The 17,988-nt window shown below is 40.2% G+C and overlaps 3 protein-coding genes across 4 annotated transcripts; 2 read left to right on the top strand and 1 right to left on the bottom strand.

Annotated features, from left to right (window-relative positions):
- On the top strand, positions 375 to 3,453 carry LOC109718183 (mannan endo-1,4-beta-mannosidase 4-like). The gene is made up of 5 exons (XM_020244236.1): positions 375 to 764; positions 1,009 to 1,203; positions 1,875 to 1,997; positions 2,082 to 2,287; positions 2,537 to 3,453. Exons 1-5 carry the CDS (start codon positions 375 to 377, stop codon positions 2,925 to 2,927), a joined length of 1,305 nt encoding a protein of 434 aa, XP_020099825.1. The 3' UTR covers positions 2,928 to 3,453.
- On the bottom strand, positions 3,345 to 10,391 carry LOC109718020 (glucose-1-phosphate adenylyltransferase large subunit 1-like). Of its 2 annotated transcripts, XM_020244000.1 has the most exons (16): positions 10,023 to 10,378; positions 9,711 to 9,842; positions 8,831 to 9,004; positions 8,639 to 8,731; positions 8,073 to 8,156; positions 7,922 to 7,977; positions 7,534 to 7,627; positions 7,283 to 7,395; positions 6,052 to 6,124; positions 5,760 to 5,840; positions 5,596 to 5,682; positions 5,405 to 5,509; positions 4,709 to 4,815; positions 4,543 to 4,603; positions 3,758 to 3,859; positions 3,345 to 3,676 (listed from the first exon to the last, which is right to left on the bottom strand). In XM_020244000.1, exons 1-15 carry the CDS (start codon positions 10,236 to 10,238, stop codon positions 3,758 to 3,760), a joined length of 1,578 nt encoding a protein of 525 aa, XP_020099589.1. In that variant the 5' UTR covers positions 10,239 to 10,378; the 3' UTR covers positions 3,345 to 3,676. The 2 variants fall into 2 exon arrangements, 1 of the variants encoding a protein (XP_020099589.1); XR_002218343.1 differs by lacking the exons at positions 3,345 to 3,676; positions 3,758 to 3,859 and adding an exon at positions 5,160 to 5,230 and having other exon boundaries at positions 4,587 to 4,603; positions 10,023 to 10,391.
- LOC109718042 (TPR repeat-containing thioredoxin TTL1-like) lies at positions 11,508 to 16,470 on the top strand. Its single transcript, XM_020244034.1, has 7 exons — positions 11,508 to 12,910; positions 13,477 to 13,672; positions 13,817 to 13,989; positions 14,098 to 14,431; positions 14,548 to 14,749; positions 15,197 to 15,303; positions 16,093 to 16,470. Exons 1-7 carry the CDS (start codon positions 12,099 to 12,101, stop codon positions 16,237 to 16,239), a joined length of 1,971 nt encoding a protein of 656 aa, XP_020099623.1. The 5' UTR covers positions 11,508 to 12,098; the 3' UTR covers positions 16,240 to 16,470.

The raw sequence follows: 17,988 nt of genomic DNA, 5'->3' as shown, positions 1-17,988 counted from the left end.
TCACTGAAATTAAGAGCCATATCAAAAAACTAACTATATATGTAATGCCCTCTAATTACTATTTCTGAAACATATATAATGCAATTAAGCGGTAACTTTTATTTCTTACTCGCGCGGTGTGACAATTAGCACACGCGTATAAGCCAATTAGCCGCTCACCATAGTAGTCAATTAAAGTTGCCGACTGATCATGCACGGTGCGTATACAATATTGTTATTTCCAAATTGATCCGAGTGAATATACATTAATTAATCCAAGCCCTTAAGTAATTAATCGAGAGTATATATATATAATGGCGCGGGGGTGTAGAAGCAGTACTAGGGCCTGCAATATTCGCGGCAGCTGCTCAGCTTGTACTGTCTTGTTAGGCATGATGAGTAGCGTACAGTACTACTTGATCGCCGGGAGGGGTTGTAGGGGTGAGGCGAACAGCAGTAGTAATTACATTAATGTGATCGGCGGATTCGTGGGGGTGGAGGGAACGGGGTTCGTGGTGAACGGGAGCGCCTTCTACTTCAACGGATTCAACGCCTACTGGTTGATGCTGGTGGCGGCCAACGCCAACGCCACCGCCAACGCCACGGCCACCGCCAACGCCAACGCCACCGCCACCGCCACCGCCCCGCAGAGGGGAGAGGTGACGGCCGCGTTGGAGCAAGCCGCCGGCCACGGACTGACCTTGGGAAGAACCTGGGCTTTCAGCGACGGAGGCGCCTGGCCACTCCAATACTCTCCGGGCTCCTATAATGAGGCCATGTTCCAGGTGTGCATATATAATTTTCGATCACTCATAATTATTCCCCGGCTAGCAAGCGTGCAATTAATCACATGCTATATATATATATATATATATATGCATTTTGTTTGGTCTAATTAATTGAATTGCTTTTCTTTTTTTAAAAAAACCTTACTTCTGGTTTTCCTTTTTTCTTTTTTCTTTTTTCTTTTTTTTTTTTTGGACTCGAATTACTTGGTAATTAACCACTTCTTTCCATTTTCTGTTCCAGGGCCTGGACTTTGTAGTATCGGAAGCAGGAAAGCATGGGATATATCTGATACTGAGCTTGGTGAATAACTACAAAGACTTTGGAGGGAGACCGCAGTACGTGGAGTGGGCAAGAGACAGAGGGGAGAACGTGACATCAGATGACGATTTCTACAGGAATGAGATTGTCAAGGGCTACTACAAGAACCATGTAAAGGTAATGTATATATATATAGAGAGAGAGAGAGAGAGAGAGTCGAGTACAACCTAATTAACGTACACGAGTAATTTCTTACAATAAAAGTAAATATTTAATCTTTATCTTTTACACAACTTTGTGGTATTATAAGACCAAGCATACCTATTCATATGCTTAGGACGCATTTAATTCGCGTTATATAAACATTATAGATTATTTCAACATATCTAGATATTTTGAATTTCTAAACGAGATTACTATCGATACTGTATTAAAGCGTTTAGTTTAATGCAATAATGTAATATAAGATTACAGTGTATATAACCTTAGTATATTTGATTCAGTTTATAAAATAGTCAAATATTTTTTAATATTATAAGATCTAAAAAAGATTTCTAAATTTTACAAGCCCTCGAGAATTTAATTAGACACATCATATAAATTTTTAATATATTAAAATAAAAAAATTGATGAAATCAGTGAAAAAGTATTTATCCTTAAATAAATAGATCATCCGATTTACAACTGCTTACTTCTCTAACGCACACGTGGCATTAATTAATTAAATTAATTTAATTGCTCTTTTTTTTTGTAACTGCGTGCATCTCTATAATAATGTAATAATAAGTGTTCAAAAACTAATGTGGTGATGTGTCTTATTAATTACCCTTGTGTCTTTGCAAAAACAGACGGTTGTGACGAGGGTAAACACAATAAGCAGGGTAGCCTACAGGGACGACCCCACCATTCTCGCCTGGGAGCTCATCAACGAGCCACGTTGCGAGGACGACCTCTCCGGTGCTACGCTCCAGGTGAGGTGAATAACAATTATTAGTTCATTAATTATGCATGCACAAGCATGCGTGTGCATATACGTACGTACGTGTGTAGTGTAGGGGTGGATCGCAGAGATGGGTGGCTACGTGAAATCAATCGACCGGGCTCACTTGGTTGAGATCGGCATGGAAGGCTTCTACGGTGCATCCTCGCAATTCCGGAAGCAATTCAACCCTAACGGTCTCGTCTTCGGAACCGATTTTGTCCCCAACAATCAGGTCCAGGGCATCGATTTCGCCACCATTCATGCCTATCCCGGTATCTGGTATGTTCTCTGATCAGCTTGACGAAAACCAAAGTTGTCCTGTTTCTTATCTATCGTACGGTGGAACTGAAAAAATGATTCCTCTGTGTCTAAAGATTTTATTATTATTATTATTATTATTATTATCACCTTACATTCCGAGCAAATTGTCCCCTGACCATTCGGCTTTCGCTCAATTTATGGTGCGCGCGCACAAGGTCTCAGTCGCCATGCAGCTAGTGGCGTAGCTTATTTACATGCTTGTTGCAGGCTATCAAACTGGACAAACGAAGAGCAACTGAGGTATCTCCGGGATTGGACCCAGGCGCACGTCGAAGACTCGGCCGCACTCGTGAAGAAGCCGCTCCTCTTCACCGAGTTCGGCAAGTCGTTGAGGGACAGCGGATCGGGAGTCCCCCAGAGAGATGCTTTGCTTGAAGCCGCATTTGACTCCATTTATGGCTCCGCCCAGAACGGCGGCCCGCTTGCAGGTGGTCTCTTTTGGCAGCTTCTCACGGATGGAATGGATGGGTTGAAGGATGGCTACGAGATTATACTCTCGCTCAACTCCTCCACTTCCAAAATCATCTCTAACCAATCCCTCAGGTTGTGGAACCTTGTCGGCAAGCACCAGGCAATTTCCACCGAAACAAGAGGATGACACATAGGAAAAGAACGATTCATACTTTTTTGTTTCTTTTTCTCGTTTTTTTCCTTCTTGAAAGAAGTTTAAATAAACTCTCTGCAAGTTAGTGCATTTGCACTTTTCTAACCTATGGTCTCATTCATTGCGCTTAACTATCGTGCAATTACTGCTGCTTTATGCCATGAGAAACTCTAGTTAATATATAGCATATAACTCGTATTATGTAGGGCACAAAACACAGCCACAATCCTCGCCATGTCATTAATTATACCATCAATGAAACAGTAATCATGGAATAGTTAAGTACAGCATATAGAACTACTAGGTATAGTCTGTAAATCCATTAAACCACAAGCACGTAGTTTTATTGCTTAGTAGTTTTCCCCTATAATTTTTCATGTCTAATTCTTATCTTAATGACGCATGGAGCACTAATAAAATGTATCACAATAAAAAGCAACAAGATCAACACATTTGGGTTGTTCTTTCTTATTCTTCACATCACTTTTGCCGTAAAAAAGAAAAAAAAAAAAAAAAAGAAGCTATACAAAGAGCAGGATGAAGCATGCTGGTCAATGGTTATTATGTTACACAGCAATCATGATCAGCTGTCCAATATGTCATCACTAACAGCAAAGATCGTCACAACATATGAACCGCAAAATCAGATGCCTTGGTGATAAAAGTCAACAACTTTTCGAGTCTCTAACCATTGAGATTTTGAAAATTGATGATAGAAGAACCAGGTACTATGCTTCCAAAGCCTTCAGGGTAATGGATTATTGCAAGGACTAATTAAGATTAATACGTCGCAAATCACAGATAATTTGCTGTATAAAACATACCTAGATAACTGTACCATCTGGAATGACAGAGTTCTTTAATACCACAGTGATCCCAGAACGAATGTAGAAACCTTCTGACGGCCTGTCGGCCTCTTCCACACTCTGTGTGTGCAGGAAAGGTTAGGAAAACAACAATAATTTTATTTATTTTATTATTACAACATAACATGGCACAAATATTAAATACAAACAGAAAGAGAACGCAGGCATTTCTGCTCTCATGAAATCGTTTTGCCAACACCATTCCCCTACTAAAAGAAAAGGTATATAAAAGAGCACAATCTTGCAAAAGTTCTCACCCCTTACAGATACTCCATAAACTGACTTGGCCTTACAGAATATCATAAGATGAATGCAGAAACATCCATTGAGCACATACACTACGGCATATAAAAGCGAATATTATACACATAAAACAAACAAATATCCTATCATACCCCGAAGGGCTAGTAATACATGTTTTCTGGGTTCTTCCAGCATTTTATTATTGAAACAGTTAAAATATAAAGACACCAGAAACATTGTACACATGTAGCTCAAATTTAATGTTTTTTTTTTGAAGTGGTAAAAACTGGGCGTTATACCCAATTCATTATAAATTAGTGATGTACAAAGGTATTATGTGAGCAAAGGCCCGCAAGAAAGATAATATAGAGGGTGCAAAAAGCAGAGAGTAGTCAGGCAAGGCTCATGAGGTCCATGCACATGCCTCAAATTTAATGGTTTAATCACTACATTGTATATGATATCAACAACAATGGTAGTATTAGTTGGAAGTGACTCACGTCAGAATTTGTGATGACGACATTTTTCCCAATCCTTGCATTTTTGTCAATGATACAGTTCCTGAGGAAAAATTTATATCAAGGTGATATTGATTCCGAAAAAAGGAAAGGCGATACCTAGCCTAGTTCAAACCGCATCCTGTGCTTAGTATCTAACAAAACTTACCGAATCTTGGTGTTCTCTCCAACGCCAACTGGCACTTTTCCTTTAGCTAGGCAAGCAGCTCTCTCTGCCTCAGTCTGGTAATAGTCTGCTCCCATCATCATGGTGTTCTACCAATTAGAAACAGCTTTCAGAAACAGATGGTTTTAGCTCGAGCATGGTAAGATAATGATAAGAACAATTCTTAGTATAGTTAAAGGGATACTCATAAAGAATTAGTTCCTTCAGATGTGAAATTTTTTACTCTAAATATTTAAGACCAGCACAAGAATCAACCAAGTCAACATCACACTCAAACTAATCAGAATGTAGAGCTAAAGCAATTGAGCGATTGACTGCCTTGAGGTTGGATTGAACATGAAATGAATATCTAGATGTGTTTGCTGATATTTCAAATGAAATAGGCAACATGAAAATATAGATAGTATCACATCTAAAAATTCAATAAAATTACCATGTTCCGCAGATTTATGCTCTACACAAACTTATTTTACTTTCAAATGCAATTATCCAATCCTGCGAAGTCTGAAATTTGCAGAAAAGGAATCTCAGCAAACTTATTTATTATTCGACCCACTTAAATTGTCATCTATAGACTGACTAAACTAGAAAAATAGTATGATAGCATCTATTGTTCATATAAAATGACAAATTATTAAGACAATCTTGGAGAGATTCTCCCATTAACAAAGTAATTACCTCAAGCTTCACACCACATTCTAACCGTGAGCGGACACCAATAATGGAATGTTCAACACTGCACTCCATTAAAAAGCACCCATGTGAAATTATAGATTTCACGACCTGTAGAATGTTAGTAATCATCTTCAGAGCAGCTTTGAAATAAAGGACAAATAATCAACAAGAACTATATGGCTAGAGAACCTTACCCTGCACTTCTCTGTCTTAGTTGGGGGCAAGTACCTAGGTGATGTGAAGATTGGCTTCAAAGGATCATAAAAGTGAAACTTGGGATTCTTCATAACAGAATCAAAAGTAAGAAAGATCTGCCATTTCTATTTTAGAAAAGAATTCTATAAAACTTTATATTAACCTCATCAGTGAGAGCCAGGTTTGCATCGAAGAAAGATTTTATTGTTCCAATGTCCTCCCAGTAGCCGTCAAATAAATAAGCCTATTATAAAATTAAAATGTACTGAGTTAATTAAAAAATTATAAGAATACCTAGCTTGGAAATAGAAGATTTTTTTTTTTCTGAAGCTAGAGACTTCCCTCTACTTATAAACAAATTCATAGACAACACAGTCAAAGTCAGCATTTTGACCGAATGTTTAAGAACATATAGTGCATCAGCATATGGAAAAAAGTTTTAAGATCATGAGTACCTGTACATTATAGTCATTGGAAGCCATGGGAATAATCTCTGATCCAAAATCATTGGCAGTTGGATAGCGGTTTCTAAAGTTGAACCAAAAAACAATATTTAAATATTAGAATCTGGTTCAGCTAAGAATCAATCTTGAAGCAGGCATTCATCCCATAATACATAGTTAGATGAAAATTTTGATTGCTTCAAGGAGAAAATAAACTATATATGGGAAAACACTTGGCTGCCTATTTGGTCCTGTTTCTAGAGAAACTGTTCCATTTGAGAAGAAAAGGCCAGGCTAGCTGTAAATGAGTGTTTGGAGCTCACTGGATTGGTGAGAAGCCAAAGTAAGCTTCTAGGCATCAAAAGCAAAAAAATCCAATTTGAAGCTTTACAATTAGCTGCAATAGACAGTTGTTATACTAATTGTAACAAAAATGTTGATCGAGTTTTTCCATGGAGCACTGCTCAAGCACTCCTGCACAGCTCCAACAAGATTTTCCACGGAGCTCTACTCAAGCACTTCTGCACAACTCCAACCAACTTAAATATACCCTAATTGGGGAATAGCATGTTGGACTTGTTAGGAAATCCTAAATATAAATATTTGTCACCAATTTCATGTTCATGAACATGTTGAATGATAACTGTGACGCCCTACTGCCCAGAGGAATCACTTATCCTAGAACTACTCTGGCTCTAACATGCTTATTCCTCTTAACCTCTTGAGCTTGATTGCCATCCAAAATGCTATAGCCGGGTTTAAATATTTAGCCCTATTATATCTCAATAAGACTATTCCAAATCCTGGGGGTGTTACATTCCTCCCCTTTAAGCCCTGATATCCTCATCAGGCTTGAGGACACTCACAAGCAACAAATGATGTGAGACTGATCTCGGTAGCCTTGTTATTCAAAATCTGGCTTAACCTGTCATTTCCAGACCCTGATTTTAGCATGTCATTCAGATCCTGACTTGCCAAGACTTATTTAACACTTCCGGCTAGTGGCTGTCTTTAATACTAAATATGACGTTCTGCTTCTCAAGGGGGGGGCACCCATCCTAAACCTACTCTAGCCCTCACACGCTTAACTCTCTTAACCTCCTGGGCCTAGCCATCGCTCAAAATACTATAGTCGGGTTGTCATGTTTAGCCTTATCATATCTCATATATAGAACTATTCCAAATTCTAGGAATGCCACAATAACACACCACTATTTACTGATAAATATAAGTAAAGATGTACCTTAAAAGACTCAGCAGGACATCAGTCCTGAAAATATATATCCCCATCGATGCAATATAGTTGTATTTCCGTGCATTTTGAGGTGACAACCCTAAAATTGTTGTGTCCACTTGCTGCAATAATGAAGATTCGCTTTCAGCTTGCTACTTCGTAAAGAAAGTTCTAGCAGGACTTTTTTCTATGTAAATTTAGGATACATCTAGTAAAACCTTCAACCCACATGCAGTTGGCTCCAATGAGAAGGTACATACCATTGTCTCTAAACTTTTGCCTTTGGGCTTTTCAAGAAACTGAGTGATACGACCTGCGTTGTCAATCTTCATCAATCCGAAGTCAGAGGCCCGACTGCAGGGGGAAGAAGAGGGGGAAAAAGTGCATTTAGCCGACAAGCACAACTACTTCTACAATAATGACTTTAGCGAACCCAAACGTTGAATTGTGGTGGTGCTGGACAAAAGAACATATGCCAGCTGCTTGACATTGTTTTTTTTTTTCGGATTGAAGATATGTACTTATAATTCCAGATCTTGCTAATTAAATATGACATTGATTTGAATAGCAGTAATATCATTGAACAAGGGAATTTTTTTTTTTCATATATGGGTAAAAATAGTGTTTCAATAGGGCAATGAATACTACCTGTCATCCATGGGGACACAAGAGACAGAAATATCAGCACCAGAATCCATATGTTTCTGCAAAATGTTACTTATATATTAATAAATAAGGACAAGGAATACAAACACGCACAAATATATGTGAAGATAGAGTAAGAAAGTTTGAATCAAACCTGCACAAAGTCCATGTAATCCATTCGGTATAGATGATCGCCAGATAAAATAAGTATGTTTTCTATATGCCTGAGCTTGGCATCCTGCATGAATTGCAGCAGAGTAAGTTGGGAAGATGTGAAGGGCGCCACGAACAAATTAATCAAGATGAGGTGAAACTAAGAAAGCAAACAACAAAGTACTCGTGTGGCGACTCTCTCTCTCTCTCTCCCTCTTCTTCTTTTTTTTTGGTTACTTATACTCAAAAATCCATGCGATAGAAGGCACCTAGGTATCCTAGTTTTGCTGCGGTCGATTATTTGAAAACACTTACATGTGCATTTTGTTTCACAATCGAAAATAAAAGGTTAGTATTAACAATTTTTTGCTGCTTTTTTTTTTCTGAAAAGAAAGATGAGTTTGCAAACTAATAAATAAGGTAAAAATAAATAAGAATATCCCTAGGCACCTTTATTCCCATAGTACTAAGGGAAAGAAACACAATATGTAAACAATGCAAAACGCGTTATAAGCTTTTCATCCTAACTCAAAATTTGGGAAAGCACAAAAGTAAACTATGAGAGACCCCAAATATCCATATGAACTGTCTAACAGCATCGGCAGTTCCTTGAAACCACCTCTTTCCGAATTCACCAGGTGTTTGAGTAGCTGCTAGTACCTGTGTAGAAAGAAACAGGAAAGCGTGTTAAACCTAAATTATAATCTCCTATAAAGGACGGTTGAAAATTCATGGTTGCAAATTCCACTAAAAGCTTACCTCCACAAACCCATCTCCAAAGTTCACGCCATTAGCAAAATCATATGTCCGAGCAAGATGGCGATTGAGAGACTGAGAGTTGAACTGGGTCAGAATGTAAATCTTATTTATTGCGCTGTTAATACAATTGCTCATTGGAACATCAATAAGCCTGTAACAGCCACCAATTGGCACCTGACATGCACGAAATTCAGCAAAAAAGATTTAGATATTTAGACAACATGGCTGCACATTATGAATCACATTTAAGCAGCAGAAGAAGAGAGAATTGAGCGAGATAGAACTGGCAGAGTCAGAACAAAACACAATAAGCTGCTAGTTGTGCTTGCAAATTGCAATAATAAGCTTACCAAAAAAATATCCAGCTTATTAACCAGTTCCATATTATGGCAACTAATTCAACTTGCATGAAGTTTAGCCACCAAAAAATCTAGAGAATTAGGGGAAATATTCCATAATTTAGCACAGAGTTAGCCCTATAGATGTTGGAAACCAGAAGTAGGAATCTGAAAACTATTGATCGCAAGCAGAAGAAGCATAAAACAAAGACAATTAATTGAACATACGCCTTTTACAAATTAAGACAGAATTCAACAAAACACAACTAGCAACTGGCTGACATCTCTTAGGCATCCCATTGCCGATTTCATGAACAAAGAAAAAATTAATTTGGAGCAAAAGAATTCGAGACCCATTGAACAGAGAAACAAGCTGAATGCGTTACAAGACAAGCCTAGGTAGTCTCTCAGCATATGAAGCTACAGTGCTCCAAATAGCAACGCATTCTCTTCAAGAGAACGAAAGACGAGAAGAAACAGAAGAAACAGATAAAAAAGAGTTACTAGTGTTGCGAATGCAAATGCATATATTATTGTAGTACCGCTGGTTTGGCCCTCTTCTGGGTGAGAGGGAAGAGGCGAGTCCCTGCTCCTCCTCCCAATATGATCGACGCCACCGACTTGGGATCGGCCAGCTGCTTCTCTGTCATCGGCGCCCGGAGCGGACGCTTCGGCTGATTTCATCAATTTAAGTCATCATTACTCAAAACACAAGTTACAGCACTGCATTCGTAATTTATAAAGGTTTAGGGTTTGTGTTTGAGGTTAGAGGTTTGAGATTAGATTCAGATGCGAGAGCGAGAGCGAGAGCGAGAGCGAGCAGAGCAGGGCAGAGCAGCAAAATGTGAGAGTACCACGAAATCCTTGGCGACGTCATTGAGAACAGAGTTGATGGTGGCCCTAACCGGGGCGAAGCCGACATCCGTCCTTCTTCGGCTGCTCCTCGTCTCGCCGCAATGCGCGATCGAGCCGATCCTTCGGCCGAAGAGCGATGAGGATGAGGAACTCGGAGAGGAGCGGCGATCGCTTCGGAGGGAGAGAGAGGAGGGCATCTGGAGCGACCCCGCCATGGCCGCGCGGCGTTCGAAGAGTCCGGAAGCTGCTGGTGTGCTCACTAGCAGCAGCACCGAATTCGCTCGCTGGGAGGAGCGGGGAGTGGAGACGAGCCTCGGTTTTCGCGACTGCTATATATAGGTAGGCAGGTAGGAGAAACGGCGTGGCTGACGGAGAGAAGTACTAAGATCCAAATTTCACGGAAATCCGTTACTTTGAAGTATCCTTATACTCTATCTATAGATAGTATTCCAGTTCTAGAATCATTATAGTTGAATGAGCACACCCACAAAAAAAAAAAAAAAAAAAAAAAAANGCAAGAAAAAAAAACTTCTGCAGCTTCCTCGTAATTATTTATATAAAATAATTATTTAAAAATTTTAAATTAATTTAGTTAACTATAAAAATGATACTTTAGAATTTTCAAAATTCAACATGGAAGTTTTGAGCGGATCAAATGAATCCTGTGGCAAGTGGCAACACGCAATTGCGCACTGCTCGTGTCCTCCCTTCAAAAACACGTGACAGCTTTGATATCTTCTTGCTCACATACTAATTAATTAGTCAAGGGGTTATTATACTGCCCAAAGGATGCAATGCGAAAACTAATCAGCTTATGGTTGAAGTTGGCATGCATGCCAAAAGGAACAATTGTGGCTAAAACAAATAGGGCCTTCTATGTCATGACTCGTGAGTCGTGACCATATTTTGAAATGGACAGCCATCATGGTGCACTATTTAAGGTATTTAAGAACCCAACACGTTATCTCCGTTGGGTATAAAGTATAAACTATTTGAGAGAAAAGAAAGGAGACCATTTTTGTGCGGTTCATGCTATCAAGCCAGCAAAAGATGAAAAGCCTATGCTGGAAGTAGATTCTGGGAAAAGCAGGTTTGCTGCCAAATTTTGTGGACTGCACAATTAGGTCCAAATATGAAATTTGGCATCTCGGCGGAATTTTAATGTTTTAGTTAGCCGCTATATTTCAAAACAGAGCTCTTCAAAGCTTTAGTCCTTGTTTGTTCTTGCCTTAAATTTTTAATTTTTATTTTCAAAAATAATCATCTATATTTGACAAAAAAAAAAAAAACGAAATTTACATAAATGTTAAAAAAAATAATATACGATCAAAATTATTTTTTAAAATATATATATATATATATATATATATATATATATATTTATTTATTTATTTATTTATTTATTTTATTTTTTATTTTTTGATCTGCCGAACTTCCGACTAGAGGGGGGAAGTTGGGCCGACCAGCGGGCTGAACTGTGTCAGGCAAGTACGCAACACTGTGCCGAAACTGATGGTCTACTTTGGACCGGCCCAGCATGGCCGGCGTCATACCGGGCCGTCCAGCCGTTTTACACTCCCTCGTGCGCACCAAAAATACGCAAGAGAGGGGTGGTCGCGCTCCTCCGCCACCCTGTTGGATCGACGCCTTTCCCCTTATTTTAGAACAATTACTAAATTTAATTGATTTGTAGCAATCCATACTCTCCCGCCTCCGAATCGCCCGCCCACCTCCCTCAATCTACCAAAATTATTCCATCTGAACCATCACCTCTCTCTTTCTCTCGACTTCCTTTTCTTCGATCGCTCCTCCATTAGTAGAATTGTTTCAGCTCTGGTTGATTTCCCCCATCACCTCCCTCCCCTCTTGGATTTCACAAGGGAGCTGTAGTGTAGGTGATTAGTTCGATTCGATCATAAGGAGAGGGAGGGAGGGTGCTTCCTCCCCCCACCAACCCCAACAAAAGATATAAAATATACACACGCACATACATTTGTTAATAAGAAGTGGCTGGAGATTCATACATGGCTACCCACAGATGAATGGTTGTTATATAGAAGAAATCAATCCCAAGGATGCAAATGGAAAAGAAGGATGACGCGAAGAAGCAGCCGTCTGGCTGCGGATTGTTTGTCTTGTACAAAAAACTATTCCGCGGGCGACGCAAGGGCCGGAAGAAATCCACCTCCCGGGCCACTCCCGATGCCAAACCCCGCCACTCTTCCGCACTGCCCGTCGCCTCTTGTCAGCCCAACCCGCGAAAGGCCGCTGTCGTCGCTCCTCCCTACAATCACCATCAGGCGCCGGCGGCCGTGGTAAAAGCGAAACCCGCCGCCCTAAGCAGGAAAATAATATTCCCAGCCGGCCGAAAAGCACCGCAGCAGTACTGCGGCACGGCCATCGCCATCGCGGCTGCCGAGCTCGACGCCATGATCCACGACCACCAGCGCACCAAGGGGAGCAGCAAGCTCATCCGCGCCTCGTCGGGCAACGTCATGCTCTGTGGCAACTTGGGCAACATCCGCGCTCCGGTTGCCATCGCCCCTGCCCGCAACCTCGTCGACGGTTCCCCCGAGAGTGCAAAAGAGTTGACTAACGGAAGTACCCCTGATCACGGCAGGCAATTAGCTACGAACGGTTCAGAGGCAGAAAAGCTGAAGGAGATGGGGAATGAGGAGTACGAGAAGGGGAGGCTTGCTGAGGCGGTAGCGCTGTTTGAGAAGGCGACACTGATCGACCCAGATAAGGCCTTATACCGGAGCTATAAAGCGGCTGCACTCGTCGCCATGGGCCGGCTTCTCGAGGCGGTCGGAGATTGCAGAGAAGCCGTGAAGATTGATCCTTCCTTCTGTCGTGGTCATCAGCAGCTGGCCGATCTTTATCTTAGGTGAGCAAACTAGGTAAAATTTGTATTAATTTGGCCTGCCGCGCGCTTGCAATCCTTGTTTATACCAATTCTTTTCTGGATGCTTTCAGGTCCCCGTCCCTATATTAGCAAGCAATATACAGTACATCGAGATGTACATCATTCTTTCTCATAAGTTGAAAAACATTCATAACTTAAAATATTCGTGTCTAATAGACCTCACTTATTGTTTTCTTCCTTTGCTATTCTTCTGCTCTATTGGGTGTCCTGGTCGAGTCCAATCCTGATATAACACAAGACGACAAGAAGCCCATCACCCCTATAGAATCTATATTTACCTTCTACTGACGCGCACTACTTCCATGCAGTGGCTCTTTGATTTCAATTGTGTAAATATGTGGAGCAGCCTTCCTATGCAAAGAGGAATTACAGAAGTAATAATAAGGAAAACAAAAGAAATGGAGTGACCAAAAAAATCTCTTGATCTTCGAAAACCAAGAAAAATAGGAAATGCACCTCCCTGCCCTTTTGTCTGCTTTAATTGATTAGAGACCTAACATTCCTAGTTCCCGTCAAAACTATTTCAGACTCGGAGAAGTTGAGAGAGCGATTCATCACTTCAAACTAGTGAAGGGTGAAGCCAGCTCTCGTGGCATTGCACGAGCACAGGCTCTGCGGAGCTGCCTCTCCAAGTGTAATCAGGCGCGCAATCTAAAGAGTTGGCATATTCTGCTAAAGGAGGCAAGGTCTGCAGTCTCTGCCGGTGCTGATTTATCTCCTCAGGTTTGAGAAAAATACGTCATCTTTTGAGTTGCTTTAGGAAAGTGATTGAAATTATTTTGTCTATCAAAAAGAACGTCAATAAAGATTGTGCAATTCTGCTTATTGCCATTAGATGTGGTGATGATTGTCCTATTTGTTCTACAGGTCTTTGCTTTCCAAGAAGAAGCCCTCTTAGCTCTCCGAAAGTATGAAGAAGCAGAAACAACATTAAGTAACGAACCCAAGTTTGACACTGATGCATCCACAAAGTTCTTTGGTGCTTCTAGCACTGCATATTTCCTTACAGTCCATGCACAAGTCAACATGTCTCTGGGGAGGTCAGTACATTTAATGACTATAAAAGGGGGAAGGGGGAAGAAGAAAGAATAACACTCAGGTTTTTCAGCACTTGTTATTTTCTTAATAATATATTTTCCTTGTTTAAGGTTTGAAGATGCAGTGGCTCTTGCGAAAAAGGCTTCTCAGCTTGACCCAAGAAACCGAGAGGTGAGAGCTGTGGCTCGCAAAGCTCAATGTGTGGCATTAGCTAGATCAACTGGTAATGGTCTGTTCAAAGCATCAAAATATCGAGAGGCATTCTTTTCGTATCAAGAAGGTCTTCATTATGATCCAAACAATGCCATTCTGCTTTGCAATCGAGCCGCTTGTCATTCAAAGCTTGGCCAGTGGGAGAGAGCCATCGAGGACTGCAATGCTGTTTTAAATTTGCACCCTGCATACAGTAAAGCTCGTCTAAGGAGAGCTGACTGTAACTCTAAGGTGAGTGGATCCGAGTTTTCGTTGTTATCAGAATGAAACTACAAGGAAGGGGTTAACTACAAATTATAAGATGCGAATTCACTGATTATTGTTATGGTTGTTGTTGGCATTATTAGTTAGAGCGCTGGGAAGCAGCAATACAGGATTATGAAATGTTAATGTGTGAGATGCCAGGAGATGAGGAGGTGAGTAGAGCCCTATTAGGAGCTCAATTGCAGCTAAAGAAGCAGCAAGACGGTGAAGTCAAGGACGTGAGATGTGCTAATTTTATCACGATAACAACGAAGAACCAATTCTTGCAATTTACAGCTTTAGCAGGTTAGCTTCTATTTCAGCACAAAAGAGGAAGGGTGGGGTGTGTGGTGGGGGGGGGACATCTATTTCTGTTTGGAGGCACACTTCTACTTTTTCATATGAAGTTTACTGAGGTAAACTTGAACTGACTGCAATTTTAACCACCATGCAAGTTTGGTTGGAAAGTCAATCTATAAGAATGGTAGATTGTCACTGCTTAAGAACACGCAGGAATAGGAATCAAACTGATTAAGTCTTTCTAGCATTGTGTCTTACGGTCAAAAGGGATAACATATCGTGTTTCTAAATAGATTTTGGGGGCATGTGCTTCTAACAAAAAAAATATTTTACATGGGGTTATCATTGGGTTGACAAGAAAATGTACAGTTTGCAGGAATATGAATAGGATGTTCCCATATTTCCTTTTTTATAATTGTGAAGTCCTAATATCTGTCATCATTTTGCTTACAGGCCTCTCTGTTGCACTCATTTTCGACAGCTGTAGCGATGTCTCTAGTCAAGAACTTGCCTTGCTGGAGCAATTCTGCAAACATTATCCAACTGTAAATTTTCTTAAGGTTAGACTTCTTTAATTTGAACATATGAGTCACAAATAGGAAATATTCTCACTTACATTTCACATTCTAGATTTACAGCTCATTCTTAGATGTGATGACACAATTATAATTTAGCTCCTTTGAAGATTAATAGGAAGAAAATTATTTTTCGCTCATTTAAAGATTAATGGAAGGAAAAAGGACTGCAACTGAAAGCAAAGATAGACAAGCCCCATGGAATCCTGTTCTCTTTTTACCTTTTCTTTTTGGGGTAAAACTAGGAATCTGTTTCCTGTCAATTTTGTAATTTTTTAGCAAAACTCTTATTGAGGATCTTTGATTTTTAAATAGTCTCTTTAACAGAGTTAAAACCAACTTCATGCTACTATACTAAGCTAGATATTTCACCCTCCACCGTATGATCTTTAGTGCAGTAAAGGTTTTCAGTCAATAACCACCGTGTTGGAATAAAACTAGTCTAAAATTATTATAGCATTTTATGCCAAGGCTCTAAGCTCATTGATTTATGAAATACAGCCTTTCCAATAAATAATTGCCTAAATCAAATTATTTGCTTTTTGGATCATTACACAACCTACCTTGTATTGTCTCCAAGTCAGCGAAGCATTAGTTTTTTTTTTTTTTTTTAAGGTTCATCACTTCATGTTTTTTTTCATCCCGATGCCACTAATTTACAAGGCAAGCCAGCTTGCTTCTTTTGTCATATTCTAAACCTCCAAAACTTTTTGATGATGTCTTCTGCTTAGATGCCTGTATGGACAAAGTTATAAATAAATATTGCATTTATAGGTGGATGTGCAAGAAGATCCCTACTTAACAGAGTGTGGAAGCTCTTTGCCAGTCTTCAAATTGTACAAGAACGGATCCAGCATCAAAGAAATTGCAGTTTCGGACCCTGAAATGCTTGAGAGCTCCCTAGAAATTTTCAGTAAATAAAAAAAAAAAATATGGCAGTTTATATGTAAAGACTCTTGAAAGAGTTTTACTACATATATGAAGTGGCGGCGAATGTCTCCCTTGTTTCTGTAGTAGCTACTGTTTTCTTGCCTATGTCTATATGTGTGTGTATATACATTAATATTCTTCAAAAAGCCTGAAGGGTGTAACTGTGTAATGTTTTGCTGGTCGTTTGGGCAACCTGATATAGTTGCTTATGGCTCTTTTTTATTCTTATGTGTGTTAAAGCCTAAAACGTACACTGAACAAATCAACAATTTCATCAATCCAATTGATTCTCACTGATTAACTTACCCGACTGTCCCTAGAGCAAGTGGCAAAGGATTTGATAATTGATATCCGAGGTCCCAAGTTCGAATCCTAATTGATTCACATTTCTAGCTAAGTTTATTTCTAAATGAAATAAACGAAGTGGGTAGCGTGCTACCTATCATTTAAAAAAAAAAAAAAAAAAACTTACTCGATTATTGGGTTCGTTTATAAATGAATGATATCAGTTTCAGCATAAATATAAAGGAAATCACAAAAATATCGTTGGATTATTGATTAAACAATTAAGTAGTTTTAGCTAGAAAAGAAAATTAAATAAATAAAGTAGTCTATGTCCCTTTTCTTTCAGAAAAAAGGCTTTATTACAAAGCATAATGTTGCACATACACACAAAAGAAAAATTCTAAAAAAAATAATACTGTCCATACATCCCAAACATTCAAAAGTGGATATAAATTTTTAAGGCTAAATTACAAAAAAACCCCATGTAATAACTCGCTTTTTCACTTCCCCCGACATTTAAAAACCTACATTTTGCCCCCTTGTAAAATGAAAAATATTCACAAGAGGGTTACGGTGTGTAAAATGATTATTTTGCCCCTCGCCATTTTCATCTTCTTCATCATCTTCCTCAGCCGTCCCTTCGATCGGCCGCAATTCCCACCTCAAGCGGCCGCGATTTCTCTCCATTTCCTTCTCTACCTGCTCCCCTTCTCTTCCTGCACCCTCGCCGTCCCTCAATTTCGACGATAGTAGGGAAAAAATCGAGATGGGTGTTGATGGAGAGGTAGGCAAGGGCAATGAGGGCGAAAGCGAGGCGGCGGAGGAGGGCGAAGGGGATGTGGGCGAGTGCGAGGCAGTGGAGGACGGCGAGGCGGCGAGGCGGCGAGCCGGAGGGAGGCGAAGCAACAAGGAAGAGGGCGGAGGGGTATTTTCGGCATAAAAAAATATTTTATAACGNTACATCCCAAACATTCAAAAGTGGATATAAATTTTTAAGGCTAAATTACAAAAAAACCCCATGTAATAACTCGCTTTTTCACTTCCCCCGACATTTAAAAACCTACATTTTGCCCCCTTGTAAAATAAAAAATATTCACAAGAGGGTTACGGTGTGTAAAATGACCATTTTGTCCCTCGCCATTTTCGTCTTCTTCCTCATCTTCCTAAGCCGCCCCTTCGATCGGCCGCGATTTCCACCTCAATTGGCCGGAATTTCTCTCCATTTCCTTCTCCACCTACTCCCCTTCTCTTCCTGCACCCTCGCCGTTCCTCGATTTCGACGATAGTAGGAAGGAAATCGAGATGGGTGTTGATGGAGAGGTAGGCAAGGGCAACGAGGGCGAAGGCGAGGCGGCGGAGGAGGGCGAAGGGGATGTGTGCGAGGGCGAGGCAGTGGAGGACGGCGAGGCTGCGAGGCGGCGAGCCGGAGGGAGGCGAAGCAACAAGAAAGAGGGC

The sequence above is a fragment of the Ananas comosus genome, linkage group 12, assembly GCF_001540865.1.
Source record: "Ananas comosus cultivar F153 linkage group 12, ASM154086v1, whole genome shotgun sequence".
Classification (NCBI taxonomy): Eukaryota; Viridiplantae; Streptophyta; class Magnoliopsida; order Poales; family Bromeliaceae; genus Ananas; species Ananas comosus.
This window is presented reverse-complemented; position numbering and strand designations above follow the sequence as displayed.

Bases quoted from the DNA above. Each gene is read 5' to 3' on its own strand.
- LOC109718183 (XM_020244236.1), top strand. From the start codon at position 375: ATGAGTAGCGTACAGTACTACTTGATCGCCGGGAGGGGTTGTAGGGGT. The intron at 1,204-1,874 runs GTAATGTATATA...TTGCAAAAACAG, and splicing joins ACTACAAGAACCATGTAAAG to ACGGTTGTGACGAGGGTAAA. The intron at 2,288-2,536 runs GTATGTTCTCTG...TGCTTGTTGCAG, and splicing joins CATGCCTATCCCGGTATCTG to GCTATCAAACTGGACAAACG.
- LOC109718020 (XM_020244000.1), bottom strand. From the start codon at position 10,238: ATGGCGGGGTCGCTCCAGATGCCCTCCTCTCTCTCCCTCCGAAGCGAT. The intron at 9,005-9,710 runs GTACTACAATAA...CGTGCATGTCAG, and splicing joins AGAAGAGGGCCAAACCAGCG to GTGCCAATTGGTGGCTGTTA. The intron at 8,732-8,830 runs GTAAGCTTTTAG...CTTTCTACACAG, and splicing joins TTGGAGATGGGTTTGTGGAG to GTACTAGCAGCTACTCAAAC.
- LOC109718042 (XM_020244034.1), top strand. From the start codon at position 12,099: ATGCAAATGGAAAAGAAGGATGACGCGAAGAAGCAGCCGTCTGGCTGC. The intron at 13,673-13,816 runs GTTTGAGAAAAA...TTTGTTCTACAG, and splicing joins GTGCTGATTTATCTCCTCAG to GTCTTTGCTTTCCAAGAAGA. The intron at 14,432-14,547 runs GTGAGTGGATCC...TGGCATTATTAG, and splicing joins GAGCTGACTGTAACTCTAAG to TTAGAGCGCTGGGAAGCAGC.